Source organism: Protomyctophum bolini, assembly GCF_963924005.1.
Source record: "Protomyctophum bolini genome assembly, chromosome: 23".
NCBI classification, from domain to species: domain Eukaryota; kingdom Metazoa; phylum Chordata; class Actinopteri; order Myctophiformes; family Myctophidae; genus Protomyctophum; species Protomyctophum bolini.
In genome coordinates this window covers 27,043,688-27,070,602 of record NC_137884.1, presented here as the reverse complement: position 1 = coordinate 27,070,602, position 26,915 = coordinate 27,043,688, and the positions used below count along the sequence as shown (strand labels likewise).

Here is a 26,915-nt window from a genome sequence, read left to right as displayed (position 1 = left end):
TGGGGGTTTCCTACCCATTTAGACCTGACTGTCTTGTAAATTCTGACAGTTTTCTGAAATACCTCATGCTTCTATATCAGTGGTGCTCCATATTTCATGTCAAGGACTCCCAGAATGATATGTATTTGGCCACCGACCCTCCCATCTGAAGATATGTTGTTCCAGGGAACTCCCTATAGAAGCAAAGATTTGAGTTAAAAAACATTCGCTCTGAAAGAATATATAATTCAAAGATTTGCGCCACACGTTCACGATTTCTCAAAAATAGAAGAACTACAGGTTCATGCTATGAGCTTGTAGATCTGCTATTTTTCAATAGCTAAAGTATAACATAATGCTTAAAACACCAACAGGGGTTCCCGTTTTGATTTTGATTTTTGTTTTCGCTTGATTTCGACATCAAACCATTTATCTCTGATGCTCATTGTCATTTTGTTTCTTTTTTCATTCGGGCAAAATAAAGGTGTTTTTGTGTGTAACTTAACCCTCTGGACATGTGCATTTAAAATAAAGGTGTTTTTGTGTGTAACTTAACCCTCTGGACATGTGCATTTAAAATAAAGGTGTTTTTGTGTGTTTAACGTAACCCTCTGGACATGTGCATTTAAAATAAAGGTGTTTTTGTGTGTTTAACGTAACCCTCTGGACATGTGCATTTAAAATAAAGGTGTTTTTGTGTGTAACTTAACCCTCTGGACATGTGCATTTAAAATAAAGGTGTTTTTGTGTGTTTAACGTAACCCTCTGGACATGTGCATTTCAGCTGAGGAAAAAGACCTTAGAAGTGAGCGTGTGGGACTATGACAAGTGCTCCTCCAATGACTTCTTAGGGGAGGTAAGATCATTTTTACAGCTTGCATCTGCACTCATAATAACCCAAATAATAATAATTTCCAGTAAATAGGGAGGACAGTCTGATATCCTATCAATCGATATGACTATCATCATCATCATCACCATCATCATCATCCGTTTTTACGTCCAAAGAAAGGCTTCCTGCAGGAGACTAGGCTAATATTTAACAATAATTCAGCATAACGGTTAAAGGAGGGAGAGATCTTCGTTTAAGCCACCCGGATTAACGGACTGTAGATGAATGATCCATTCTAGACTCTGTTTGAAGGAGTCTTGTGTCTAAATAAATCACCACCTCTTCTGGATGTCTTAACTTGTTCTATAACTATAAATAGACAGATCTGCTGTGGAATGACTGGCTTCCATGAAGTGTGTCTCTCTGGCAACAGGAGATTTGATGTCATGCATTTGTTCTATAATGCGTGTGAGGACTGTCTGTCCTGGATGTTTTGCCTACATACTGTGTTTGTTTCCTTGGAGCTCGTACAGGCGACACAGTGTAGAGAGGGTAGAAGCTGGTGACTCCATCCAGTTTATTCAATTTCTTTAAAGATGGAGTGCCACGATTTTTTGTATTTTTCCAGTTTTTCACGTGTCTATGAGGTGACAGTATACTTCATTAGACACCCTGGAGTTGTTTTTATGTGCAATGGTGTATTCACTTTAGGGTGAATACACCATTATTGGTATTTAGGGTTTCTTCCTGGAGGCTGAACCCTTGACAGTCAAACGGGCCAATTCATTCAAACTGCCTTGTTATTGACATAAATAAACTAGTGCGGCTAGCCTGGCATGTGAACACGTCCATCATAGTCCATTCTGTGTCACCAGGTCCTCATACGTAGACCTGGTCCACCATAGTCCATTCTGTGTCACCAGGTCCTCATAGACCTGGTCCATCATAGTCCATTCTGTGTCACCAGGTCCTCATAGACATTGATCCTCATAGTCCATTCTGTGTCACCAGGTCCTCATACGTAGACCTGGTCCATCATAGTCCATTCTGTGTCACCAGGTCCTCATAGACCTGGTCCATCATAGTCCATTCTGTGTCACCAGTTCCTCATAGTGGTTCTGTGTCTTGTTTCTGTGTCACCAGGTCCTCATAGACCTGTCCAACACGGTCCAGCTGGACAACACCCCCCGCTGGATCCCCCTGAAGGAGCAGACGGAAGGCGACAACCACCGGCGGTCCCACTCCAGCCAGGGCCGCCAGCACTCCTCGTCCTCCAAACCCTCCTCCTCGCAGTCCCAACACTCCTCCCCCAAGAGCTCCGCCCAGCAGCTGGACAGCCAGACGGAGGCGTCGCCCCCCGCCAAGTCGTCCGTCAGCAAGAGCCGCAGTCACGGGGTCTTCCCCGATCCAGCCAAGGGTAGGAGATAAATGGCATTCCTTAATTCTTCACCTTCTTCACCAAGTCCTCCACCACAACCACAACCACCACCACAACCACAACCTCACAACCTTCTGTCTTCAGTTGGATCTCTGCTTTCTCTCTCCTCTCTGTCCATTCCATTCTTCTTTTCTCTCTCTCTTGTCTTTCTCCTCCTTTATTTCTTCCTTAACCACTTGAGCCCACTACCTTTTTTGTATGATGATTATTAGCGAAAATAGCCAATCTACAGGCTTGGCAATTGTTTTGAGAAGATTTGCAATTGTTTGCTATAATACAACAATATACATACATTTAAACTTCTGCAAATGTGCCCAAAATAGGGACACCAGGGTGAATGTGGTTATTAGTTGTATTACTACTTAATCTCCATCTATCTATCTATCTATCTATCTATCTATCTATCTATCTATCTATCTATCTATCTATATCTGTCAACACAAGATCCTTTCTATCCACTCTTCGTCAAACATGTTAGTTTTAGCTTCACGCTTCTCCGTAGCTGCTTGTATTGTGTTTTATTTTATTTTTGGTTGCCATGTCTTCACTCAGTGGTTGCCATGTCTTCACTCAGTGGTTGCCATGTCTTCACTCAGTGGTTGCCATGTCTTCACTCTGTGGTTGCCATGTCTTCACTCAGCTCAGAGACTTTTCCCCTCAATGTTGCTTTTCCCCGTCACTGAGGGCAAAACGTGGCCGTGGAAGGCTTTGAATTCTATCCTGATTTAGCGCAAACTATTATTCAAATTAAACCAGGATTAAATCAAGTTATACAAGACAAGTTAGCTAAACAACAGTACACAACACACAACTCAGCGACTACGACTACAGTTAACAGACTGTATGTCGGCCTATCTCGCAGCTTTTTGGTAATTCGGTGAATCTGGTTGTTTTAGACATGCAGGCGGCCATATCTCACGGTAGCCCCGCCACCACCTCGAAGCCTTCCCCGCCCGAGAGCCTAACCCACGGACACGCTCAGCAGCAGCACGCTCCTCGCTCACGCGGCGCTTCGCGCTCCTCCGGCAAAAGCGCCGCTTCCTCACGGCAGCACCACCACCATCATCGAGACGGCGGCGACGCCACTGGAAGCGGCGAAAGCGCTGCCGCCGTCGCCGCCGCCGTAGCCACGGGCGACTCCGCCCCTAAGCAGCAGCCTCCGCAGCCGCAGCAGCAGCCGCAGCAGCCGCCCCAACGCCTCCAGCCAAGTAAACCAAGACGCACAAAATAAAGCCTCCCGCTTTTCCGCCAGCATGGCCTCCTATAGCACTCATCTCTTCCACCTTCTGTTATACGTTCTTTATTTTGTTTTATCCCGTTACCTCAGTTTTATCTTCTTTTATTTACCCTCTCCCCTCCCCCCTCCCTCCCCCTCGTGTCCACGGTGTGACCACGTCCGCTGTTCTTCTGTACCTTCTCACCGTCGTCTCGTCTGGATCTCCTAGCTCCTAGCTCCTAGCTCCTAGCTCCTAGCTCGCTCCTCTTTTCACCCTTCGCTCATAAAACAAAATGGGTCGCTCGCCTGTCTTAAACCTTTAATTAATTGATTTAACGTTTAATTTAATTGCATTGATTAATAACGTGTGTAATATATGATGATATAGGCCTATGAAGACTTAAAACAATGTAAATAATGCCAAAATATATCATTACTTTGTCTTCAATTATATTCGTTCCCAAGCAAAGATTTGCACTATTATAGAATTCACTTCTGTTGAAAGATGTGGTTTGGAAAACAACACTCGGTTTTATTTAGCTAAATCGGACGCAAGACCAACGGACACATGTTCCCATGTTCTGTAAGGACAAAGACACATGACCCATGTTCCCATGTTCTGTAAGGACACAGAAACATGACCCATGTTCTGTAAGGACAAAGACACATGTTCCCATGTTCTGCAAGGACACAGACACATGTTCCCATGTTCTGTAAGGACACAGACACATGTTCCCATGTTCTGTAAGGACAAAGACACATGACCCATGTTCTGTAAGGACAAAGACACATGACCCATGTTCCCATGTTCTGTAAGGACACAGACACATGACCCATGTTCTGTAAGGACACAGACACAGACACATGTTCCCATGTTCTGTAAGGACACAGACACATGACCCCATGTTCTGTAAGGACACAGACACATGACCCACATGACCCCATGTTCTGTAAGGACACAGACACATGACCCACATGTTCCCATGTTCTGTAAGGACACAGACACATGTTCCCATGTTCTGTAAGGACACAGACACATGTTCCCATGTTCTGTAAGGACACAGACACATGCCCCACATGTTCCCATGTTCTGTAAGGACACAGACACATGTTCCCATGTTCTGTAAGGACACAGACACATGACCCATGTTCCCATGTTCTGTAAGGACACAGACACATGACCCATGTTCTGTAAGGACACAGACACATGTTCCCATGTTCTGTAAGGACACAGATACATGACCCATGTTCTGTAAGGACACAGACACATGACCCATGTGTTCCCATGTTCTGTAAGGACACATGACCCATATGTTCCCATGTTCCGTAAGGACACAGACACATGACCCATGTTCCCATAACTGGGTTGTTCACTAGAGATAAAATTACATAAATGATCTCACAGACCTCACACTCTGTAGGTAAAAGTCTACGGATTGTTTTATGCAAAACACAGAGACAGAAGAAAGCTGCTTTCCTCCTTTTGCCCTTTTTTCCTTTTGATTTTTGTTCTATTAACAAACAAACGGACGGCTCTGTTGCGAAGCTGCTCCAGTGACATCATCGCTGTGCATGTAGTCCACTGCCCCACTCCCTCCCCTTCCCCCCCCCCCGTCCCTATATCTTTTTTGACTACAACTGGACCCACAATGCACTTCAGTAGACGCTGCACAACCACCCCCGCTGATACGTGATACGTGGGCGGGGTTACATGGTGGCTGCATGTGATGATTGACAGTCAAAGCTGGTTGGCCCATGATGAAGATATACCGCTCTCCATCTTACCCCCCCCCTCCCCCCCCACCCCCATGTTGACCTATGACCCCATCCGGGCCATGACCTTTGTCTCCTGGTGGGTGTGACCTCTGACCTCCTCTCCATCCAACCTCCTGTGAAACGAAAAAAACCCCCACAAAACCAAAACCCTTCGCTGCCGCCGCCCCAGTCGCCATCATCCTCCGCCCGCCGGGCCAACGCGGCCGCCTCTCCCTGAGGCGCCACCGGCACAGCGTGGCGGGCGTGCTCACCGTGCAGAAAGCATCGCCGTCGCCGTCGCCGTCGCCCTCGTCGTCGTCGTCCGATTGGCTGCCCGCTCTGCTCCCGCGGGCCAATGACGGCAGGGCACGATACATGACCCTCAGGAAAGCCGCGTCGGAAGAGAGGCCGCAGGCCGCTGGAGGTGAGAGTTCAACTCCTCCCTCCCATCCTCCCTCCCCCTCCTCCCCACCCCCACGAGTCCTCCTCTCCTCCTCTCGTGTGACTGAGGCAGAGGGGTGGAGGAAAGAGAGACAGAGAGAGCATGATGATGGGAACCCACTACTAACGCACACCTGCACAGAGAGGAGACAAAAGCTATTTATGACAAATGACAGGAATAGAAAGAGAGAGAGTCGCACGCAGAAAAACATCAGCGGTGATTCATGCACTGAGACATGCTTCCGTAAACCACTCACGCCCCCCTCCCCTCTACGTACTCGGCTATTGTTGCTGTTTATGAGAGTTTTTTGGGCCTACAGTCAATGAAGTGCCCAAAATAGGGACAACTGGGTTAAAAAGTGGTTTTCACAGGGTTCAGTAATACACCAGGAAAGGGATTTTGCAATTTTTTAAGTTTTGGGGTAAAGCACTTTTTTAAACAAACAAACCAGCTCCTTCTATCTATCACATGGTGTTGACGAGGGGAATCTTGTCGCCATGGATACCGAGTGACACCGACATCCATGCGTCTTACATACTCGACCTCAATGCCTTATGGAACTGTCACCTTTGTTCACGTTTGGGAAACATCAAGTGTGCAAACGGTCTGTCTTTTGACATGCAGGAATTTAAGACACATAAACAAGAATTTAACCACTTTAAAAAAAAAGTGAGATGCTATAGATTCTCACACAGAGTTACACATTACAGTACACTGTATCCATATTACATCCATATAGTTGACTAACGCTGTGATTAGGGTCTTCGTAACCTCTTGTTTGCTGTCTTTTCTTTTACCTTGTGTGTGTAATATTTCTCTGGCTTTTTATCAGTTCTATGTTGATGCTTTTTTACTGTGTGTGGGTTATTACTGTTGTATTAGTATACATCTCCTCAGTGGTGGAAAGTAACTAAGTACTCTTACTTAAGTAAAGTACTTAAATTGCAGTATTGGTACTTTTACTTAAGTAAAAGAAAAGTACTTTTTCCACCACTGCATCTACTGTCCTGTGTCTGTGTGTGAGAGAAAGATGCTACAGTAAGTATACAGTATGCTACAACATCTGTCCACATGCCTCTCACCAGTGTCCATGTGCTGTCCCTTACTATGTCCATTACAGTTCAATTCAACGTTTAACATTTAACTCTGCTTCCTATTATTTATAGAGGAGGTGATTATAATTGTATTTAACCCATTCTGACCGGGCACCCATTTTGGTGTTGGCATCATGTTATGCTTTTGCTTTAGCTATTGAAAAATAGCAGATCTACAAGCTCATATCGCGCCACCGAGTGGCGCGATACGAGCTTGTAGGTCTGCTATTTTTGAAAAATTCGAAGAACGACTGACATTTTTAGAATCTGATCTCAGGTCAGAATGGGTTAATCAGACCAGTGTGTGTCCCGTGGAAACCTCGTATGAATCTGATCTCAGGTCAGAATGGGTTAACAGATGCATTGGGTTCTGAACTTCTGGTGGCGTTTGGTATATTGTTCAGCGATGTTTCCCGGGCTCTATAGTATAGAGCCGGGAAACATAGCACATTCATGGATCTTTGTAGAGGTTCTGTCCAGGTTCTCTCCTGGGCCAAGCGCTGCTGCTGTCCCAGGTCACATTATGCTATTGTTCAACATGCACTTAGCTATTGTCCAACATTCTTTTGAGTGCATACACAATTTAATCTTTTTTATCTCTGACACATTAATCGCATGGTGTACAGACTAGTGTCCCATCTAGTTGTCAGTTTAAGTACAGTACTGTCGCGCAGGCCAGTGTTTTATCATTGTTGTTTAGAAGTTGTTTACTGTATTGCATCCTGTAAATTCTACAACAGGTCGTTTCGAGGAAGCACTCTGATTGGTTGAAACGGCTTCTAGCCGTGGGTTAAACCAGCACCGTTCACCACCTAATCAAAACAAAGAATCCAGCTGCTCTGTTTTCCCAGAGCGCTAGCAAACTCGGTACTCTTAGTCTTAAGGGTAACTGTTGTAGAATTGCAATATTACACGAGAGGGTGTGGGTTAACGTGATTATTGCCACGACAGTGATGCGGTCAGGAACGAGACGTAGTCGAGTTCCGCAAGCATCACTGAAGTAGCAATAATCACGTTAAACCACACCCTCAAGTTAAATCTAGTATGCATTTCACATACTATTGAGTTAGCTACTAAGCTTTTAGACATACTAAAAGCTCACAACCCTATACTTTGGCATACTACAGACTTTAAGGTTGCAGCCCCATGTTGTGTGTGTTTCTGTTCTGACCCGTGTTGGTCCGATCTCCACACACAGCACGGTCCGGCTACAGGTCCGGTGACGCCCCCGTCACCGCAGCCTCATTGGACAGCGGTTTGAGTGGCAGCGCCTACAGCCTATTGGACGAGGAGGGAGAGACCAATGAGGTGGACAGTGCCATTTTCCAGGTCCCACGATTGTGAGTCGTCTGCTCAGTCATTACCACCTATGTCCTATGATGTCCTTTTGGTGTTAGCATTATGTTATGCTTTAGGTATTGAAAAATAGCAGACCTACAAGCTCGTAGCGCGCCACCGAGTGGCGCGCTACGAGCTTGTAGGTCTGCTATTTTTGAAAAATCGAAGAACAACGACTGACATAGAAACATAGCTTTTTCAGAAAACTGTCAGGATGTAGAAGACATTTATAGAATCTGATCTCAGGTCAGAATGGGTTAAGAAATAATGCGACACAACGTCACTCTGCTAGTCTGCATTCAGTTCTCCTGCATGTCTTAGGAAAATAAAGAATATGCTGTATAATAAAATAACCTTTATTTAATTGTTTTCTCTCTAGTGGAAAGATATCAAACGGCACCGACGTGATGAAATCATCAATGGGACACAGTGACTCTGAAGGTTAGTCTCGTGTTTTCATACTTTTACTTTGAAATCATCAATGGGACACAGTGACTCTGAAGGTTAGTCTCGTGTGTTCATACTTTTACTTTGAAATCATCAATGGGACACAGTGACTCTGAAGGTTAGTCTCGTGTATTCATACTTTTACTTTGAAATCATCAATGGGACACAGTGACTCTGAAGGTTAGTCTCGTGTATTCATACTTTTACTTTGAAATCATCAATGGGACACAGTGACTCTGAAGGTTAGTCTCATGGATTCATACTTTTCACCTATTTATTAATTTGCTTGTGTGCACATGAATGCATACAGGTATACATTTATGCCATTCGGGTTCATATTGGGAAAGTGATATATATTTTTTGTTCCTAAGCAATGATTAAAGGTTTGTCTCTGCTATTCTTCTAGCCCATTTCTTTAATTTAGACGTATCCCCAGACGTATCAGTAGGTGTTTTTAGTGTTTATTTGAGCTATTTAGCACTTTAATCCGGGTGCCAGAGTGAACAATTCTGAAGAAAAATACAAATCTACACACTCTTTTTAAGCTCCCAAAAAAGCGTACTTTTATTATTGGCGCTACGTTTCGCCCCTTTTAGGTCTTCTGGCAACATCTTGGTGTTTATAGCATTATGTTATGCTTTCGCTATTGAAAAATAGCAGATCTACAAGCTCATAACAAGCTTGTAGGTCTGCTATTTTTGAAAAGTCGTAAAAATGTGGAGCAAATCTTTGAATATATATTTCCGAGCGAACATTTTGTAACTAAAATATTGGCTTCTGGGTGGGGTCCCTGGAACTACATATTTTGAGATGGGGGGTCCGTGGCCCAATACAGATAATTCCTGGGGGTCCTTGACATGAAAAAGGTTGAGCACCACTGACATAGAAACATAGGTTTTTCAGAAAAAAAGAATTTAAGCCTTTTTTTTAATCGACCTCAGTACAAAATGGGTTAAAAACAGTGTGTGGATGTTTTATTATCCTCCCCTAAATTCTCTGTCACGACATTCACACAGCATTTCATCACATGCGTCCTCCTGTCCTCACCTCTGTGCTGCTGCTTTCATGTTTCCATCTTTCCTCCTCTGTCTGCCTCCTCTGTCATCTAACCTATTGTTTTATTAATAGTCTGTGTTTACCAGAGTCTTGTCTACCACCAAGCTTTTACAAAAATGTCCTTTCCTTTCAGTTGCCACGGCAACTGGGGGGTCATTCCGGGCTGTTCAGAACATCTTCAGGTTTTGCACTTTGCAGGCCACACTGACTGTACTCATGTCGCCTGCAGTACACTTATAGTCCAGCAGAGGGGGCTGTGTTCACTGTTCACATACTTACAGGAACACTTTTTGCAAAGAAAATGTATATGTTAATGACGTTTAGAAGATTTAGAACACTTTCCTGGGAGTCTTTATGTGTGTAAATTGTGGTTTTAGATATTTTAGATATTAGCAGTGAGCCAGCAGTGGTTCTGATGTCATGGCTCACTTCCTTCCTGGACTACAATTCCCATAATGCTTTGGAGGGCTGTCTTACTGAGACAACAGGTAGTCCAGGAAGTGAGTGTCCATGACATCAGAGACAGATGCGCTCACTGCTAAAATATCTAAAAACCACATATTACACGCATAAAGATTCCCAAGAAAGTGTTCTAAATCTTCTAAATGTCATTAACATATATTCTTTTGCAAAAAGATTGAAGTGTCCCTTTAATGGATCTGTGGGTACCCAAAGCCTCTATTGTAAAATGGCTTTAAAACCATATAATAAAAAAATTGAAAGCTATTGAAACATTTTTGACAATAAAAATATAATTCAGTTTTTGTGAGGCGCACCAGCTCATTTTAAAAAAAGCAAAAATAAAATCACCAGCCTATAAAATGTTGAAATTGGAGTAAACTAATAGAAACGATCTCTCGCTCGCTCTCTCTGTTGTGTGTGTGTGTGTGTGTGTGTGTGTGTGTGTGTGTGTGTGTGTGTGTGTGTGTGTGCGTGTGCGTGTGCGTGTGCGCGTCCAGGTAAGACTCAGGTGATGGGCGAGATTAAGATTGCTCTGAAGAAGGAGATGAAGACGGAAGGAGAGCATCTGGTCCTGGAGATTCTGCAGTGTCGGAACATCACCTACAAGTTCAAGACTCCAGACCACCTGCCAGGTCAGGGTACGCACGCACACGCACACACACACACACACACACACGCACACACACGCACGCACACACACATTTAACATCTTTATTTGCATTCACATTTTACATTGAATTTCTTGAACACAAACAAACAAACAAACAAAGTAAGCTTGAAAGAAACTTTATGGACATTACAGAGGCTTCCAAATATGAACACAAGTAGTTTACATTTGTAGCCAAGTTGTATAATAGCATCCTTAAGACGTTGGTACTTGGTAAGGAATGCCTCTTCAGACTGTGGTCAAATGACTGTGGTCAAATGACTGTGGTCAAATGTACACACACACACACACACACACACACACACACACACACTGTGATGATTAAAGTGGTCGTTCGATGCATTCAGACTCCCAATTAACAGATAGTCTAGACAGATGATAGACTGATAGATAGATACAGTAACAGTATCGATCGATTTAAATAAGTGTGTGTGTGTGTGTGTGTGTGTGTGTGTGTGTGTGTGTGTGTGCGTGTGCAGACCTCTACGTGAAGCTCTACGTGGTGAACATCGCCACCCAAAAGCGGATCATCAAGAAGAAGACGAGAGTGTGTCGTCACGACCGCGAGCCTTCCTTCAACGAGACGTTCCGCTTCTGCATGAACCCCGTCGGTCACTCTCTACAGGTAATGAACCCCACCGGTCACTCTCTACAGGTAATGAACCCCACCGGTCACTCTCTACAGGTAATGAACCCCACCGGTCACTCTCTACAGGTAATGAACCCCACCGGTCACTCTCTACAGGTAATGAACCCCACCGGTCACTCTCTACAGGTAATGAACCCCACCGGTCACTCTCTACAGGTAATGAACCCCACCGGTCACTCTCTACAGGTAATGAACCCCGTCGGTCACTCTCTACAGGTAATGAACCCCACCGGTCACTCTCTACAGGTAATGAACCCCACCGGTCACTCTCTACAGGTAATGAACCCCACCGGTCACTCTCTACAGGTAATGAACCCCACCGGTCACTCTCTACAGGTAATGAACCCCACCGGTCACTCTCTACAGGTAATGAACCCCACCGGTCACTCTCTACAGGTAATGAACCCCACCGGTCACTCTCTACAGGTAATGAACCCCACCGGTCACTCTCTACAGGTAATGAACCCCACCGGTCACTCTCTACAGGTAATGAACCCCACCGGTCACTCTCTACAGGTAATGAACCCCACCGGTCACTCTCTACAGGTAATGAACCCCACCGGTCACTCTCTACAGGTAATGAACCCCGTCGGTCACTCTCTACAGGTAATGAACCCCACCGGTCACTCTCTACAGGTAATGAACCCCACCGGTCACTCTCTACAGGTAATGAACCCCACCGGTCACTCTCTACAGGTAATGAACCCCACCGGTCACTCTCTACAGGTAATGAACCCCACCGGTCACTCTCTACAGGTAATGAACCCCACCGGTCACTCTCTACAGGTAATGAACCCCACCGGTCACTCTCTACAGGTAGCCCCTCCTCCCTCTGACTCCATCACCTGTACAGTACGCTCTGCACATGAACATGTATGTTTTAGTCCATAAGTAATAAGTAGCCTTACTGAGCCATGAGGCCCACAGGACAGGAGCCTATCTCCTGTTTCTGTAGCGTGAGGTAGCTTGATGTACAAGTACACCCCCTGGACATGACGCCAGTATGTCGCAGGGACTTACCCCCAATCCAACCCTTGATGCTGAGTGTCAAGCAGGGAGGCATTGGGTCCCATTTCTACAGTCTTTGGTATGACCCGGCCGGGGATCGAACCCCCGACCTCCCAGTCTCAGGGCGGACACTCTAACCACAAGGCCACTGAGCTGGTTGTTTTAGTCCATACACAACCTTATGCCTTGTGTTCAGGGGTCAGGGGTCATCAATATGTCCGCAAAGGGACGGGTGTGTCCGTGGAAAAGACATGGCCTTGTGTGTCTGTGGCAAAAATTCTGTTTTTTTAGGGGCACGGTGGCACAGTTGGTAAGTGCTGTCGCCTTACAGCTAGAAGGTCCTGAGTTCGATTCCCGCTCGGGACGCTGGGGGGCGTGTTTCCTCCTCTGCGTCATCAGTGCCCATACCCGAGGCGGGGTTGGCGAAAGGGCCTTTCTGTGTGGAGTTTGCATGTTCTCCCCGTGTCCCATAGGGTAGGTACCCTCACAAAAAACATGCAGTAATCCTGGTCTCTAAAACTACCTCCCCCTGGCCAGCCGGGGCGCCTGATGGAGGGGAAAGGAACTGGTCGGAATAACGTGTCCCTTCCACGCGCTACATCCGGCCGGGGAAATTCCTCCCTGTCAGGTGAAAAGAAGCAGCTTGGACTGACTTGAGGTCAGTCCGACTGCCCCCCCCAGGTTGGCAGAGGAAGTGTAGCGCCCAGGATTACATTAGATAATTGACACTGGGTGAAAAAAACTGGGTTGCAAAATCGTGGGATAAAAAAAAAATATTTTTTTAAATCAGTTTTACACACCATTTTAATGTTCTTATTTTGATCATAATACCCACTTATGAATGTCAAGCCTCCAGGTTTTCTTCAGAATATGTATGACATGATGATTGATGACACTATGGGACATTATGAGTCCACGAGTACTACTGGTTCTCAAACCTTTTACGTGCAAGGAGTGGACCCGGACCCCTATATAACTCTTAGAGGTACAGACCTGTTATTATTCGGGGCTCTTATCTCTTTCTGTGTTTCTGGTAATATTATCGTCCGCTCATTTTCTATGTCCTTGGCAAAGATTTAATTTCACACAAACCCCTGTTTTTTGCTCTTTGTTCTTGTGTTCTCGGTGTCAGCTGTTCCTCGTGTCGAACGGGGGCAAGTTTGTGAAGAAGACCCTCATCGGGGAGGCGTACGTGTGGCTGGACAAAGTGGACCTGCGTAAGCGAGTGGTCAGCTGGCATAAACTGCTGGCCAGCACGGCCCAGATCCACTCATAAACAAAGGACTCTCCGTCAGAGCTTCAAGATGTCTCCTTCTATAATTATTACTGATCAATTCTATTAGATCTCACAGACCACACTGATCCACTGCCGGGATGATGATGACGAGGCCAATCTCTGTTCATGTCTTCACACACTGGGAGAGAAATGACGGAAAGAAAGAAATGCGTCTTTGAATGTTTTTCGCATCCGAAACTATTATAGTTGAGGCGTGCGTCGTTCATACTGGTTGATGCTTTTCAATGGGCCTTAGTGTGTCGAATACAAATCTGCGTCACATTATTGTGTGAATGTACTCATGACACATCAAAATATATTTTCTTGGGCAAATTTATCGCACAGGGAAAAAATAAATACCTCCCGGTGTGTGATGGACTTTACTTTGAATCTCTGTTTCAGGGAAAGAATAGCTTTTGAAAAGAGCCACTGGTCATATTATAGGACAGGCAAAAAAAAAAGACAGCTGGAGATGATGTTGTGATACAGGAAGTTTGGAGGAAGTAGTAATGTGTTTACAAGAAATTAACTTGTGTTTACAGGAACTAGTGTAGAACACAGTTGTTGCGATAACAAGACAAGCGCCGAATCAACCAGGTATTACACACTTTCATCAATACACACACACACACACAGACACGCGCACGCGCGCGCGCACACATGCACAGAATCATAATTCTACAATTTTGCACACATTATACACTGAAAAGAAAGATACATTTGAATAGATACAGGGAATTGACACTTATAGATTCAAATGTATTTATTTGTAGATGTTTTAATCATGAATGAGATTGAGATTATTGAAATGGACTCTCCTCGTTGCTTTATTAATTGAGTTTTACTGATTTACAAAGCATTTCGGGAATTAAATATTGAAGACCTCTTATTTATTTTTGTATTATTATTAGTATTATTATAGCATAATAGTTATATAATTTGTCTTCTCCTCGATTATTTAAGTACTGAAGAATTTCTATCCTTGGGAGGCATGATATATTTTTAACACACTACCTAGCATTCCAATTTAAGATTTTACTCGGTAAGCATGTTTTTAAATCCATCAACAAAATATAACCTTGTTTACTTTTTGGATATTCTGTCCCTAATTCTATGAAATTATAGTATGACATCGTTCTATGAAGAATTGATCTTTATACTATATCAATTGTTCACAAGATGAGTCATCTAGATGGCAGCCAGTGTCACACGATCTGCACAAAAATCACCTGTAAGGTTCACTTTGTATATAGTGAAGTAAAAATGTCATAGTTGGAAAATAAATATAATATATAGAGAGATAGATATTATAGATATGTTTATCACAGACAATCCCGTCTTAATGATTGTGGCATTATATTGTATTTATTCACGTTTCCCCCCCTTATAACGTGACACAGATAGAATATGAGAATTTAAGTTTTTAAGACGTTTAATTTCCCCTCCTCATATAGCCCAACGTGTTCCACACTCATAGTTGTTCTACCGGTCCTGCTTTGAATGAAACAACGTTGGGGCGATTCCTGTAACAATGCACACGTTACGTATTACTTTGCACTTTAGTTTCTTCTCAGAATGTAGAACCAACTTCCCTGTGTCTAAAAAGATTTTAGTCTGGGAGATTTCCAAGATTAGGAATTGGAGAGGCAAAGGTTAGCATTACGGTATCGTGCGTTATAAGAAGATAATATCCCACATTTGAAGACATTTTCCATTTGTCCTTGTGTTTGTCTTAAGCCCTATATACTGTACTTTGTTGTGTGACCAGGGTTTAAAGGTGAAGTTTGAGGTTAGATGACTTTTAGTAGTCTTTTAAAAATAAATATTTGAAAAATACGCTTACTAATGTTGTCTTTAAAAAAAACACAATTGCAAACTAATTCCAAACGTTTAGATGAGTATTCCTTCCGTCCGTCCATCACTTATCAGACACTGCTCAAAATGATAACAATTTAATATAGCATTGTAACTGCCCTGTTCAAATTGTTATGCTCAAATTTTACAATTTCACTTTAGTTGACAGTCACGGTTTTGACGAAGGTTATTCTGTTTGCGTGTACAAAGGTCGAAGGGTCGGGAGACGAGTCCAAACTTTGTCGCAAGAGTGCTGTTTGCGTTATTTTATTATATTATATTTATTATTTCCATGTCATGTTTTTCTTCTTTCTTTCTGTTGTTCCCAGTTTGGATGTCACGTTCATTTAATTTGCGTCTGATTTGCGTTACTGTATATTGCTACACGCTACGCTATGTTATTTATTATCGCCCGTTAATTTAATTTTTTAAAGGTTTCCTTATGTTGTTTGTTTACGTCAGATGTACATACTAGATAATTGCTACTAAAGTTTTGTTTTTTATACACAATGTAGTGGTTGTTTACAATTTTAGAGGGTAAGAAACTCAGCGAACCAACTTTCGAGCCCTTGCACATGCACTTAATACATGCACAGATTATGAATGCCACACTTAGGTTTAAGTTAGAGCGAAAAGAATCATTCCAACACCAAGCATTTGCCAGCTTTTTCATGCACTCCTACTTTAAATATAGTTTATATTTTACCCTCATATTTTTGTTATGTTTTTCAAAACAAATACCAAAAAATAGTTTCAACAAAATGTGTGCTCGTTTACGTTGTATCCTAAATTATCTTTACGAGGTCAGCATTATTATTATTATTTGTGCAGCAGCAGCATCACACTGAGTCATTCTGAGTGTTAATTTTATAACCTGTAAATGAACACTCGCATGGTAATGTCTCCAGAGTTCCTCTCTTCTGTTAAATGTTGTCTGTCTGAGATGATGACTCTCTCACACATAAACACACGCACGCACGCATGCAGGCACACACACACACGCACATGCACGCACGCACATGCACACACATGCACACACACACGCACACACACACACACACACTCTAAGAATGACACACTCACGTACAACGAAAACCTTCACATGACCGCTCAGATGCCATCTCTTTCTTTCCAATCTTTGTAAATACTTAACTTTTTTTTCTACAAGGAAGGGTGGGTGGGTGGGTGGGTGGGGGCAACAATAGGTCTTTTACCAGACTAATGAAGCATGTGATCGTTTGACTAACAGCTAAATTAAACAAAGTGTTATTCTCTCGATCAATGTACAGGGGATATACGTTGAGAGAAATTATCTTCTATATCTGTCTATATGGACCCTAAATCAATGTACCCTGCTGCCCTAGACACACTGAACACAGAGGTTTACCCGAGTCTAAATATACAGAACATATTGCCTTAAAGGAGTACTTAATCCCCAAAAATTACGTATTTAATTTCAATTACACCCCATGAAGACTTATTTTTTAGTTTTTGTGACATTCCAAAGGCAATGCCATGAACACTCATCAAACTATGGAGCCCATGAATTCAAGGCTTCCTGGGTTGGTGTAATTGATTAAAAAAATATGATTAATAGGGGATGAACTACTTCTTTAATTTATCCTCTGTCGCATGACAGCGTCGCACGCTTAAAATAGCGGTTATTTTAAGCGTGCGACGCTATCGTTCAACAAAGCACAAATCGGGGGCTTATCTTTATCAACTCAAAGTAGTTGCAGGAGAAATTTCAATGTGCCCTCACTGGATGTTGCATGTTTCGTTGGTGCTTCATACTATTTTTGTGTCCAATCAATTACTATGTTAAAAAAAAGACGAATAAGAGAAATAAATTGAACAAAAATATAGTAAAAGAGAGGGAGCTTATGAAGAAAAATATTCAAATTTAACAATGTATGCTGACTGTACAAAGATTATGCTTGTAAAAAACCTTGTCTGGTTTTCCACTTGTACGTATATATAAAGAGAAGAAAAAATAATAATCAGCTGTCATGGTTTTGTGATTGTACACGGGAGGTATTGAGAAATTATGCAAATTGTGCTGTAAAAATGGCTGTTGCCCCATTACTAAATATTAAATATCTGTACAAATGACTTATCATTGTGTACGCGTCGCCTTTGATTTCTTGGCTGCCGGATGCCGACGATCGCAATCCAATTATACAATAATAATAATATAGCAGATTATACAATTTAGGCATTTAGCAGAGTAAGCATGACGATGGCTTTATCCAGAGAGACTTACAGTAAATGGTGCATGCACATTTATCCAAAGCGCTTTAAATATTATTGTGTATTAAGTAAGTAGCCTTGCCGAGCCATGAGGCCCATAGGGGGCAGGAGCCTATCTCCTGTTTCTGTAGCCATGAGGCCCATAGGGGCAGGAGCCTATCTCCTGTTTCTGTAGCCATGAGGCCCATAGGGGGCAGGAGCCTATCTCCTGTTTCTGTAGCCATGAGGCAGCTTGATGTACAAGTACACCCCCTGGACATGACGCTAGTATGTCACAGGGACTTGCCCCCAATTCAACCCTTGATGCTGAGTGTCAAGCAGGGAGGCATTGGGTCCCATTTGTTTTTACAGTCTTTGGTATGACCCGGCCGGGGATTAACCCCATCCTCCCAGTCTCAGGGCGGACACTCTAACCACAAGGCCACTGAGCTGGTACTGGTGCATTACATTGACCCATTCAATCATAACCGATGGCGGAGGAAACCATGCAAGGCACCAACCTGCACACCGGTGGGAGCATTTAGGGGTTCAGAGTCTTGCTCAAGGCGACGCTTAAGTTGGCACTCAGGTCAGGATCAAGGGTTGGATTGGGTGTAAATCCCTGCGACATACTGTACTAGCGTCAGGTACAGTACAGGGGTTGACACTAATGTCTCAGAGGCCGTCGTACAGGTCATGTTCTACTTGCCCAAAGGTCATGCCCACTTTACTTGCCTGAAAAGTAAATTGTCCATTATAAAATGATAGGTAGAATTTGAATACCGGTAACCGTTCAACTGTGTGATAAAAAAAAATCTCACATGAATAATGTGTTCACAGTTGTTATTTTATAATTGTGTTTAGACAGATATATATCTGGTTTTGTGTTTATAAACTGCCTGGAAGGTTGAGAACCACTGCTATACATCAAGTGGGCACCATAGACACCTGTAGCCTGGTGGAACCACTCCCCCTGCTGGCAGAGTCTGGTTAGGACATCTGGGCACCTCGATGTAAAATTGGCTATTTTGTCCAAAATGTAAAAGAATGACATATTTTAAGTATTAAAGTACACATGATGTGAACATGCACGGTAGGCTACATCTTTATCCTTCAAATCCTCCAAAATGACTGGATATATTAAAGCAGGTTTTGTAGCAATAATATGTAGGAATTGTAGAAATATTAGACCTTAATTTGTCGAATGTTTAAGCAATGTATAATGATCATGTGTAGTCCTACTTTATTTTACTTATTAAAGACATTTTTCTTTCAAATATATAGTATAGTATACACCTAATCTTTTAACATTTTGGACAAAATATCCAATTTCACACCGAGGTGCCCAGATATCAAAGAAAACCTCAGAGTGAAGAGAGCGACGGACCATCTGCGCATGCGCGACCAGACGCATTCGGCGGGGGACACTGTTGTCATTTCAATAAACAGGGCCAAGGCGGGCCGGGTTATTTTAATGTTTTTATCTTTATGCAGCATATCAGACAAGAGGTGGGTTCGTATCATAATTATTTCCCTTTATATGTCTAACATTTGGCAGCCAGGCAGTCACATATTAGTTTATATTTTGTATTCTATTGAAGTTTTTTGGTGAGGTCAGAGTACTATAGTAAGAGAGTGGCGACAGTAGCGTTGACTCCCATGGTAACAATGCAATGCGGAAGTGCCCATTCTATCTCAATGGGATAGTTCCAACGTGTGGAACTACAAAGCATGTCGCTACTCTCCTATTAGATGACTCTGGGTGAGGTCTGTCTGGCCAGCAGGTGGCGTAATTATAGATCAAAGTAGCAGCAGCTGTGTTTGTTTGGCGTGTAGTTTTATAGTTCAGTCGTCGCAGCTTTTTGAATTAATTAATGCCGAATATTAATACCCAACTGTTTACAATATGGAACCTGAATGAAGTTAGTTAAATTGTATTTAACCTGCCAGAGGTATTAATAAAGAACTAACTAAAAAGAGCGCCAATATATAAGTTTGAAGGTGATGGACGGACAGACTATATATCCTGTGGCTCTACGGTAAGGAACTTATATGCTTTATGCTTCATTAAACGGCAATTTATAGTCTTATTGTTACTGCGGACATTGAGTCACTCGGCAGCGACATGTTCTTCTATAGCAGCAGCTGTTTGTTTGGCGTGTAGTTTTAGTTCAGTCGTCGCTGCTTTTTTACAAACATGGACAATAGCCTATTTAATTCATATTCCTCCAGAATGAATTAATGCCGAATATGAATACCCAACTGTTTACAATATGGAACGTGAAAAAATTAAGTTATTAGGCTCGTTAATTCGCTTAGGGTGACCAACGTGTATTCATTCACATTCTGCCAGAGGTATTAATAAATAACAAATTAAAAAGAGCGCCAATAAGTTTGAACGGACAGCGCATGGATGTCATGGATTGATCAAATTATATAAAAGACGGATTTAGCACAGTAGCTAGCAAAGGCTGCAGTTGCTGAAAGTGAAGAAAACACTAGCCAAAAAGTGAAGACCAGTCGCCAAAAGGTGAAGACATTTCGCCCCGGGCCCAGTGGTCTTCCCCTCGGGGCGAATGGACTTCCCCTTTTGGCGAGTCGCCAAGACCAATCGCCCAGACTGCTCGCCAAGGGCGAGTGGTCTTGCTACCGGACAGCCTATCCTGTGGCTCAACGGTAAGGAACTATTATGCTTTTGTGCTTCATTAAACGGCAATTTATAGTCGTATTTTTACTGCGGACACTTTAAAAAAGAGTCACTCGAGAAGTCTATAGCCTATAATATATAATAGTTCAGTGAAATGAAATGAAATGAAATGTCATGGTGGTTTGTTTACGAGCGGGAGACATGCTCTTCTCTTCTCTGAATTCTTCCACTCGACAACAAACAACTCTGCTCACCAGATAATAATACAATAACTTGGAAGACAGTCCAGTCCATAATTAAAACCTGCGAAACCTATCAAAACTTTTATAATAATTACCGCAATGATAAAAAAAATATATATATGGAATTATACATACATTTATTTGTGTATTTTATCGTCTATGACGGAGGGTCATTGTTTTTTTTTTAATTCATGCTGCGTCACAGATCTGTCCATTCACTGTTTATACCAGCTGAGGTGTGTGTGTGTGTGTGTGTGTGTGTGTGTCCTGGCTTGTATGTCCAAATTGAACTTTTCAGGAAATAGAAAAGATAAGCTGTGTGTTAAATAGAAGACCTATAATGTAGTTATTTAGTCACAAGCTTCTTTCGTTCTTTCAGATATCCTGCTATGATGACCCCAGAGTCCAGACATTGCAGAGTTTGAGGATGAAACGGAGAGATGATGAGATCTTACACTGCTCAAAGTAGGAACCTTGTTTTGATTCTCTATTATGCTGCTAGCCCCATATGTGCCCTCTCCCTACGCTCATTCTGTAGCTCTATTTCTTTATTTGAATCCACAAATTACAATTAATTTTTACAAGGAAACATATATAACGGGGTGAAGTATCAGCAGCTAATGCAGCCCATCTCACAGCTAGGCTGTCACATTTATCCAAAGCGCTTTAAATATATTGTGTATTAAGTAAGTAGCCTTGCCGAGCCATGAGGCCCATAAGGGCAGGAACCTATCTCCTGTTTCTGTAGCCATGAGGCCCATAGGGCAGGAACCTATCTCCTGTTTCTGTAGCCATGAGGCCCATAGGGGCAGGAGCCTATCTCCTGTTTCTGTAGCCATGAGGCCCATAGGGGCAGGAGCCTATCTCCTGTTTCTGTAGCCATGAGGCCCATAGGGCAGGAGCCCATCTCCTGTTTCTGTAGCCATGAGGCCCATAGGGGCAGGAGTCTATCTCCTGTTTCTGTAGCCATGAGGCCCATAGGGCAGGAGTCCATCTCCTGTTTCTGTAGCCATGAGGCCCATAGGGGCAGGAGCCTATCTCCTGTTTCTGTAGCCATGAGGCCCATAGGGGCAGGAGTCTATCTCCTGTTTCTGTAGCCATGAGGCCCATAGGGCAGGAGCCCATCTCCTGTTTCTGTAGCCATGAGGCCCATAGGGGCAGGAGCCTATCTCCTGTTTCTGTAGCCATGAGGCCCATAGGGGCAGGAGTCTATCTCCTGTTTCTGTAGCCATGAGGCCCATAGGGCAGGAGCCCATCTCCTGTTTCTGTAGCCATGAGGCCCATAGGGGCAGGAGCCTATCTCCTGTTTCTGTAGCCATGAGGCCCATAGGGGCAGGAGCCTATCTCCTGTTTCTGTAGCCATGAGGCCCATAGGGGGCAGGAGCCTATCTCCTGTTTCTGTAGCCATGAGGCCCATAGGGGGCAGGAGCCTATGTCCTGTTTCTGTAGCCATGAGGCCCATAGGGCAGGAGCCTATGTCCTGTTTCTGTAGCCATGAGGCCCATAGGGGCAGGAGCCTATGTCCTGTTTCTGTAGCCATGAGGCCCATAGGGGCAGGAGCCTATGTCCTGTTTCTGTAGCCATGAGGCCCATAGGGGCAGGAGCCTATCTCCTGTTTCTGTAGCCATGAGGCCCATAGGGGGCAGGAGCCTATCTCCTGTTTCTGTAGCCATGAGGCCCATAGGGGGCAGGAGCCTATGTCCTGTTTCTGTAGCCATGGGGCCCATATGGGCAGGAGCCTATCTCCTGTTTCTGTAGCCATGAGGCCCATAGGGGCAGGAGCCTATCTCCTGTTTCTGTAGCCATGAGGCCCATAGGGGCAGGAGCCTATCTCCTGTTTCTGTAGCCATGAGGCCCATAGGGCAGGAGCCTATCTCCTGTTTCTGTAGCCATGAGGCCCATAGGGCAGGAGCCTATATCCTGTTTCTGTAGTCATGAGGCCCATAGGGCAGGAGCCTATATCCTGTTTCTGTAGTCATGAGGCCCATAGGGCAGGAGCCTATATCCTGTTTCTGTAGTCATGGGGCCCATAGGGGCAGGAGCCTATATCCTTTTTCTGTAGTCATGAGGCCCATAGGGCAGGAGCCTATCTCCTGTTTCTGTAGCCATGAGGCCCATAGGGGCAGGAGCCTGTCTCCTGTTTCTGTAGCCATGAGGCCCATAGGGCAGGAGCCTATATCCTGTTTCTGTAGTCATGAGGCCCATAGGGCAGGAGCCTATATCCTGTTTCTGTAGTCATGAGGCCCATAGGGCAGGAGCCTATATCCTGTTTCTGTAGTCATGGGGCCCATAGGGGCAGGAGCCTATATCCTTTTTCTGTAGTCATGAGGCCCATAGGGCAGGAGCCTATCTCCTGTTTCTGTAGCCATGAGGCCCATAGGGGCAGGAGCCTGTCTCCTGTTTCTGTAGCCATGAGGCCCATAGGGCAGGAGCCTATCTCCTGTTTCTGTAGTCATGAGGCCCATAGGGGCAGGAGCCTATCTCCTGTTCCTTAGCCATGAGGCCCATAGGGCAGGAGCCTATCTCCTGTTTCTGTAGCCATGAGGCCCATAGGGGCAGGAGCCTATCTCTTGTTTAGTCATGAGGCCCATAGGGCAGGAGCCTATCTCCTGTTTCTGTAGCCCATAGGGGCTTGTGGTTGACCTGAGACCTCCATCACTCCGATGTCTTTCCCCATCCATCTTTCTAAACTAAAAGTTTAGTAAAGTTAGACAGTAGAACTTGACTGCATTTCAAAAGCTAGACGTTGGAGGGGTTTGTGCCCCTCGAAAAATAAATCACACAGATTAGGGGTCAGCCCTACAGTGGCCTTGTAGTTAGTGTAAATGGTGCATTTATATAGCGCCTTTATCCAGAGCACTTTGCATAGATTGTGCATTACATTCACCCATTCATACACTGATGGCGGTGGAAACCATGCAAGCTATAGGCACCAACCTGAACATCAGGAGCAATTAGGGGTTCAGTCAGTGTCTTTGCTCAAGGACGCCTAGCTCCCTGCTTGGCGATTCTTTTGTTAGTTGACAGTTGACAGTTTGATAGTTGACAGTTTGATGAGCAGCATCTGGAACACATCTGGAAGCATCGTCTGTTGGAGGACCTGCAGGAGCTCCTGGGGCTGGCCGCACACTACGACCGCCCTGCTCAGGTGCTCCACGCCCCCCTCCACGTCTCCTCGTAGCAGGAGTTCCTCTCCCGACTGCACCTCGTCCAGGAGGAACCTCTGAACGTCCTCTTTGTCCTCTTTGTCGGGCAGCGTCGACAGGAACGTCTTCTCTTTGGCCGCGTTCAGCTTCCTCCGGCGTTCGCGCAGCTTCTTCTTAAAGTTCGGGTCACTCCGTCGTTTTCTGTCAAAATAGATGCAGTACGACGCGATGGAGACGGCCCCGCACGTGCCAGCAACAATGGTGCTTGTTTTATTACCCATCGTGTGTGTAAATGTAACCACACTGTGCCAGTTAAGCCTATCTGCCTTTACACCAATTAGTGCAAGTATGCCTGACTGCACGATATTTGGGGGTGACAGCATGTCATTCCCTTACATTCTCCTTATCAGTATTTGGATGTCAGTCTTGGAGTATAATGATGTCACTAATGATGTCACTCAGAGTCATCTCTAATGTCAGTACTATGACATCATTTATTGACTTCAAAAAGGCATTTGACTCGATTCATTATCCATCGATAATTAAGGCCTACGGTGTCATAAGACCATTAAGGAACAAGGCTGTGCCTGTAAATTAGTCTGTTTGATGAGGGCTAGGTGCACAGAAAAATTACATCAATCTCAATTGTTGCCAAAGTTTAATTTTCTCAGTTTCTAAAAAATAATGTTTCAGAAAAATATTCTTTCACACAAAAAAATGTAACTTTGAAAATGAAAATAACAAACTTACATTGCTTCAATAGAGTGTGACGTCATCATCATACCTGGAAGTTATGCGGGAACGCCCACTGAGTGGCAAAAAACTACTTTCTGGCCTCGACAGCCCAGACATCCAAACAGAAAAGTCCTATTTGATTATGAACGCCACAGACGAAAAACAGTCTTAGTCCACACACTATTGATCCATAATGTATAAATGATAGATACGGGTTCAGGACAACATGGCCTTTTCGTGGAGGGGTCAGAATGAAATTTGGACTGTTTTTCGCCTGTGGTACTCATTATTGATTCCATTAAATTACTTTAAACAACATTAAATTCACTTTTGTCACTCGGTTTGACATTCACTTTATGCATGCGCATACCCTCTATTCAAGCACACAGTCAGTCTGGACATTTCAGGTTCCAACACTGTACTAGGTGTCATGGCCCTACTAGTGCCATGGCCCATGGCTATATTCCACATAGAAGTGTATTCTGAAATTGTGATAACCTTTGTGTTAAAGTGGAAAGTTTGCCACCTGTTGGCGTGTTTTGGTTTTGCAACTCACTCACTCATTTTTTATTAGCAGCCTAATTAGTGGTTGGGTTCAGCTTAGTGTGTTTTCAGCGTGCTGATGCTCAGTGTGTGAAATGTTTGGTGCTCTGAGTGCAGAGAGCTCACTTTCTGCCTTTCCTTTGACTAGAAGCCCTCAGAAGGTCACGCCTGTAAGTTTATTGTATAATGTTGTATGTATAAATGCCATATCATTTACTGTATTTTGTATTTCTGTTACAGTTTTACCAATTTGATCAAGCCTAGTTTTTTGTCTTCTTGAACTTTTGAATGGTTAGGCTGTTGGATCACCTGTGTAGAGGGAGGCCAATAACACCAGCATGGGGCCCTTCTCTCTCTCAATGTCTCAGACAGACTGACTTCTACCACTCAAACATACAGTAGGCCTCGACGATCCTTCTGGTGGCCACAACCATCTGTCCAAAGAACAGGTACACACAAACTCCAAAGTATTCACCTACATAATATGACCGACAGTCATATGACAAGGTATAATAACTTAGCATTTATGTTACTATTCAGCAAGGCAACCTAATGAATCTCAATGACAATTTTATATCTGAGCAATATTTCACCTCAATGTTTGTGTTAAGTTTTTTCAGAGCCTCTCCAAGTGAAACCTGCACTCTGATAGTATAGCAGGTATCTAAATAATAATAATAATATAATAATATATAATATATAAATATAATGTATAATAAATAATTATAAAATAATAAAATAAAATAATAAATAATATATAATATAATAATAATACAAATCACACCCCTGTGAAGTGAGCAGTGCAATGTGCACTGCTCACTTCACAGGGGTGTGATTTTCATTATTATTACAGTATTAGTATTTTTCTTATGAAAGCAGAGAGTCTTCTGTTTCATACGGTATATAGTATACGTACATGTCGCTATAGGCCTTATTTTGTGAATAATAGTTGTTCAGGTCCATGCCTTCTCTAAAGTTCTCTCTGGTGGCCGCAAGCTGCATTCAATAGCCAATTACTGACAAACTGTACATGGGATCAATGTGTATTTGTTTTCCTCCTAAAAGTAGACTTCAGGGCTTTCATTCAGTGTGTAGTATGATATTACTTTCTGCGCTTTGAGTATAGCTACATATGCACCTGCTTTTTGTAATATTTGGTAATGAGGTTTTGTTTGTGTATTTTATCTTTTGTACTGTGTGTCCATGTCATGTAAAATCATTGCTGTAAATGTTCTTGTTTGTATACAGGGCGCCATTGAAAAAGAGACCCTGGTATCAATTGGATTCCCCTGAAATAAAGGTTTCAATCAATCAATCAATCAATCAATCAATCAATCAATCAATCAATTAATATTCTTCCATATGGTTTGGGATCTTGTCCAAGTGTTCTCACATTTTGGAATGTGGTTGCTGCTAAACTTTCAATACTTTTACAAATTAACATTACACCCTCTCCATCTTTATTTATTTTTAAATTATCCCAATTGCAATTAAATAATACCCACATGCGTTATGCGTATCAAAGATGCTGACGTAACAGTGGCAAAGAAGATGGTTGCTAGCTAAGTGTTGGAAACCTCCTCATATGTTGACATTTCACCAATGGGCTTTAACCTTTTTAGATATCTGGCGATGTCAACGGCAAGGTTACAGTACATGGAGCAAAAGAGGAAAACAATAATATTTGGTCTAGCATTGCAGATATGGTCAAGGATATTATTTAGTCTTTATTATTTTCCTATTGCACAGTCGTTCGTAGGAATCTTGGCGCATATGGCAGCCAAGTCTATGGACTTGTAATGTTAGTTTGGAGCACTTTAATCAAAATCGTTTGCTAGCCAAATCTATGGACTTTTAATT

General features: G+C 43.3%; 2 protein-coding genes across 2 annotated transcripts in view; one reads left to right on the top strand and one right to left on the bottom strand.

Moving 5' to 3' along the window:
• Positions 1 to 13,659, top strand: part of pcloa (piccolo presynaptic cytomatrix protein a) — a gene marked incomplete at both ends in the record, with an annotated part of 95,089 nt that extends 81,430 nt beyond the window's left edge. The window contains 9 exons of the mRNA XM_080757512.1: positions 764 to 835; positions 1,955 to 2,228; positions 3,146 to 3,457; positions 5,411 to 5,644; positions 7,955 to 8,096; positions 8,474 to 8,535; positions 10,557 to 10,691; positions 11,206 to 11,351; positions 13,516 to 13,659. Coding sequence (XP_080613638.1) covers positions 764 to 835; positions 1,955 to 2,228; positions 3,146 to 3,457; positions 5,411 to 5,644; positions 7,955 to 8,096; positions 8,474 to 8,535; positions 10,557 to 10,691; positions 11,206 to 11,351; positions 13,516 to 13,659 — 1,521 coding nt within the window. The remainder of the gene's footprint in view (positions 1 to 763; positions 836 to 1,954; positions 2,229 to 3,145; positions 3,458 to 5,410; positions 5,645 to 7,954; positions 8,097 to 8,473; positions 8,536 to 10,556; positions 10,692 to 11,205; positions 11,352 to 13,515) is intronic.
• A 9,988-nt stretch (positions 13,660 to 23,647) lies between these two features.
• Positions 23,648 to 24,058, bottom strand: LOC308311016 (mitochondrial import receptor subunit TOM20 homolog; the record flags this gene model as incomplete). The annotated part of the gene is made up of 1 exon (XM_080757511.1): positions 23,648 to 24,058. One exon carries the CDS (start codon positions 24,056 to 24,058, stop codon positions 23,648 to 23,650), a length of 411 nt encoding a protein of 136 aa, XP_080613637.1.
• Positions 24,059 to 26,915: the final 2,857 nt, after the last annotated feature.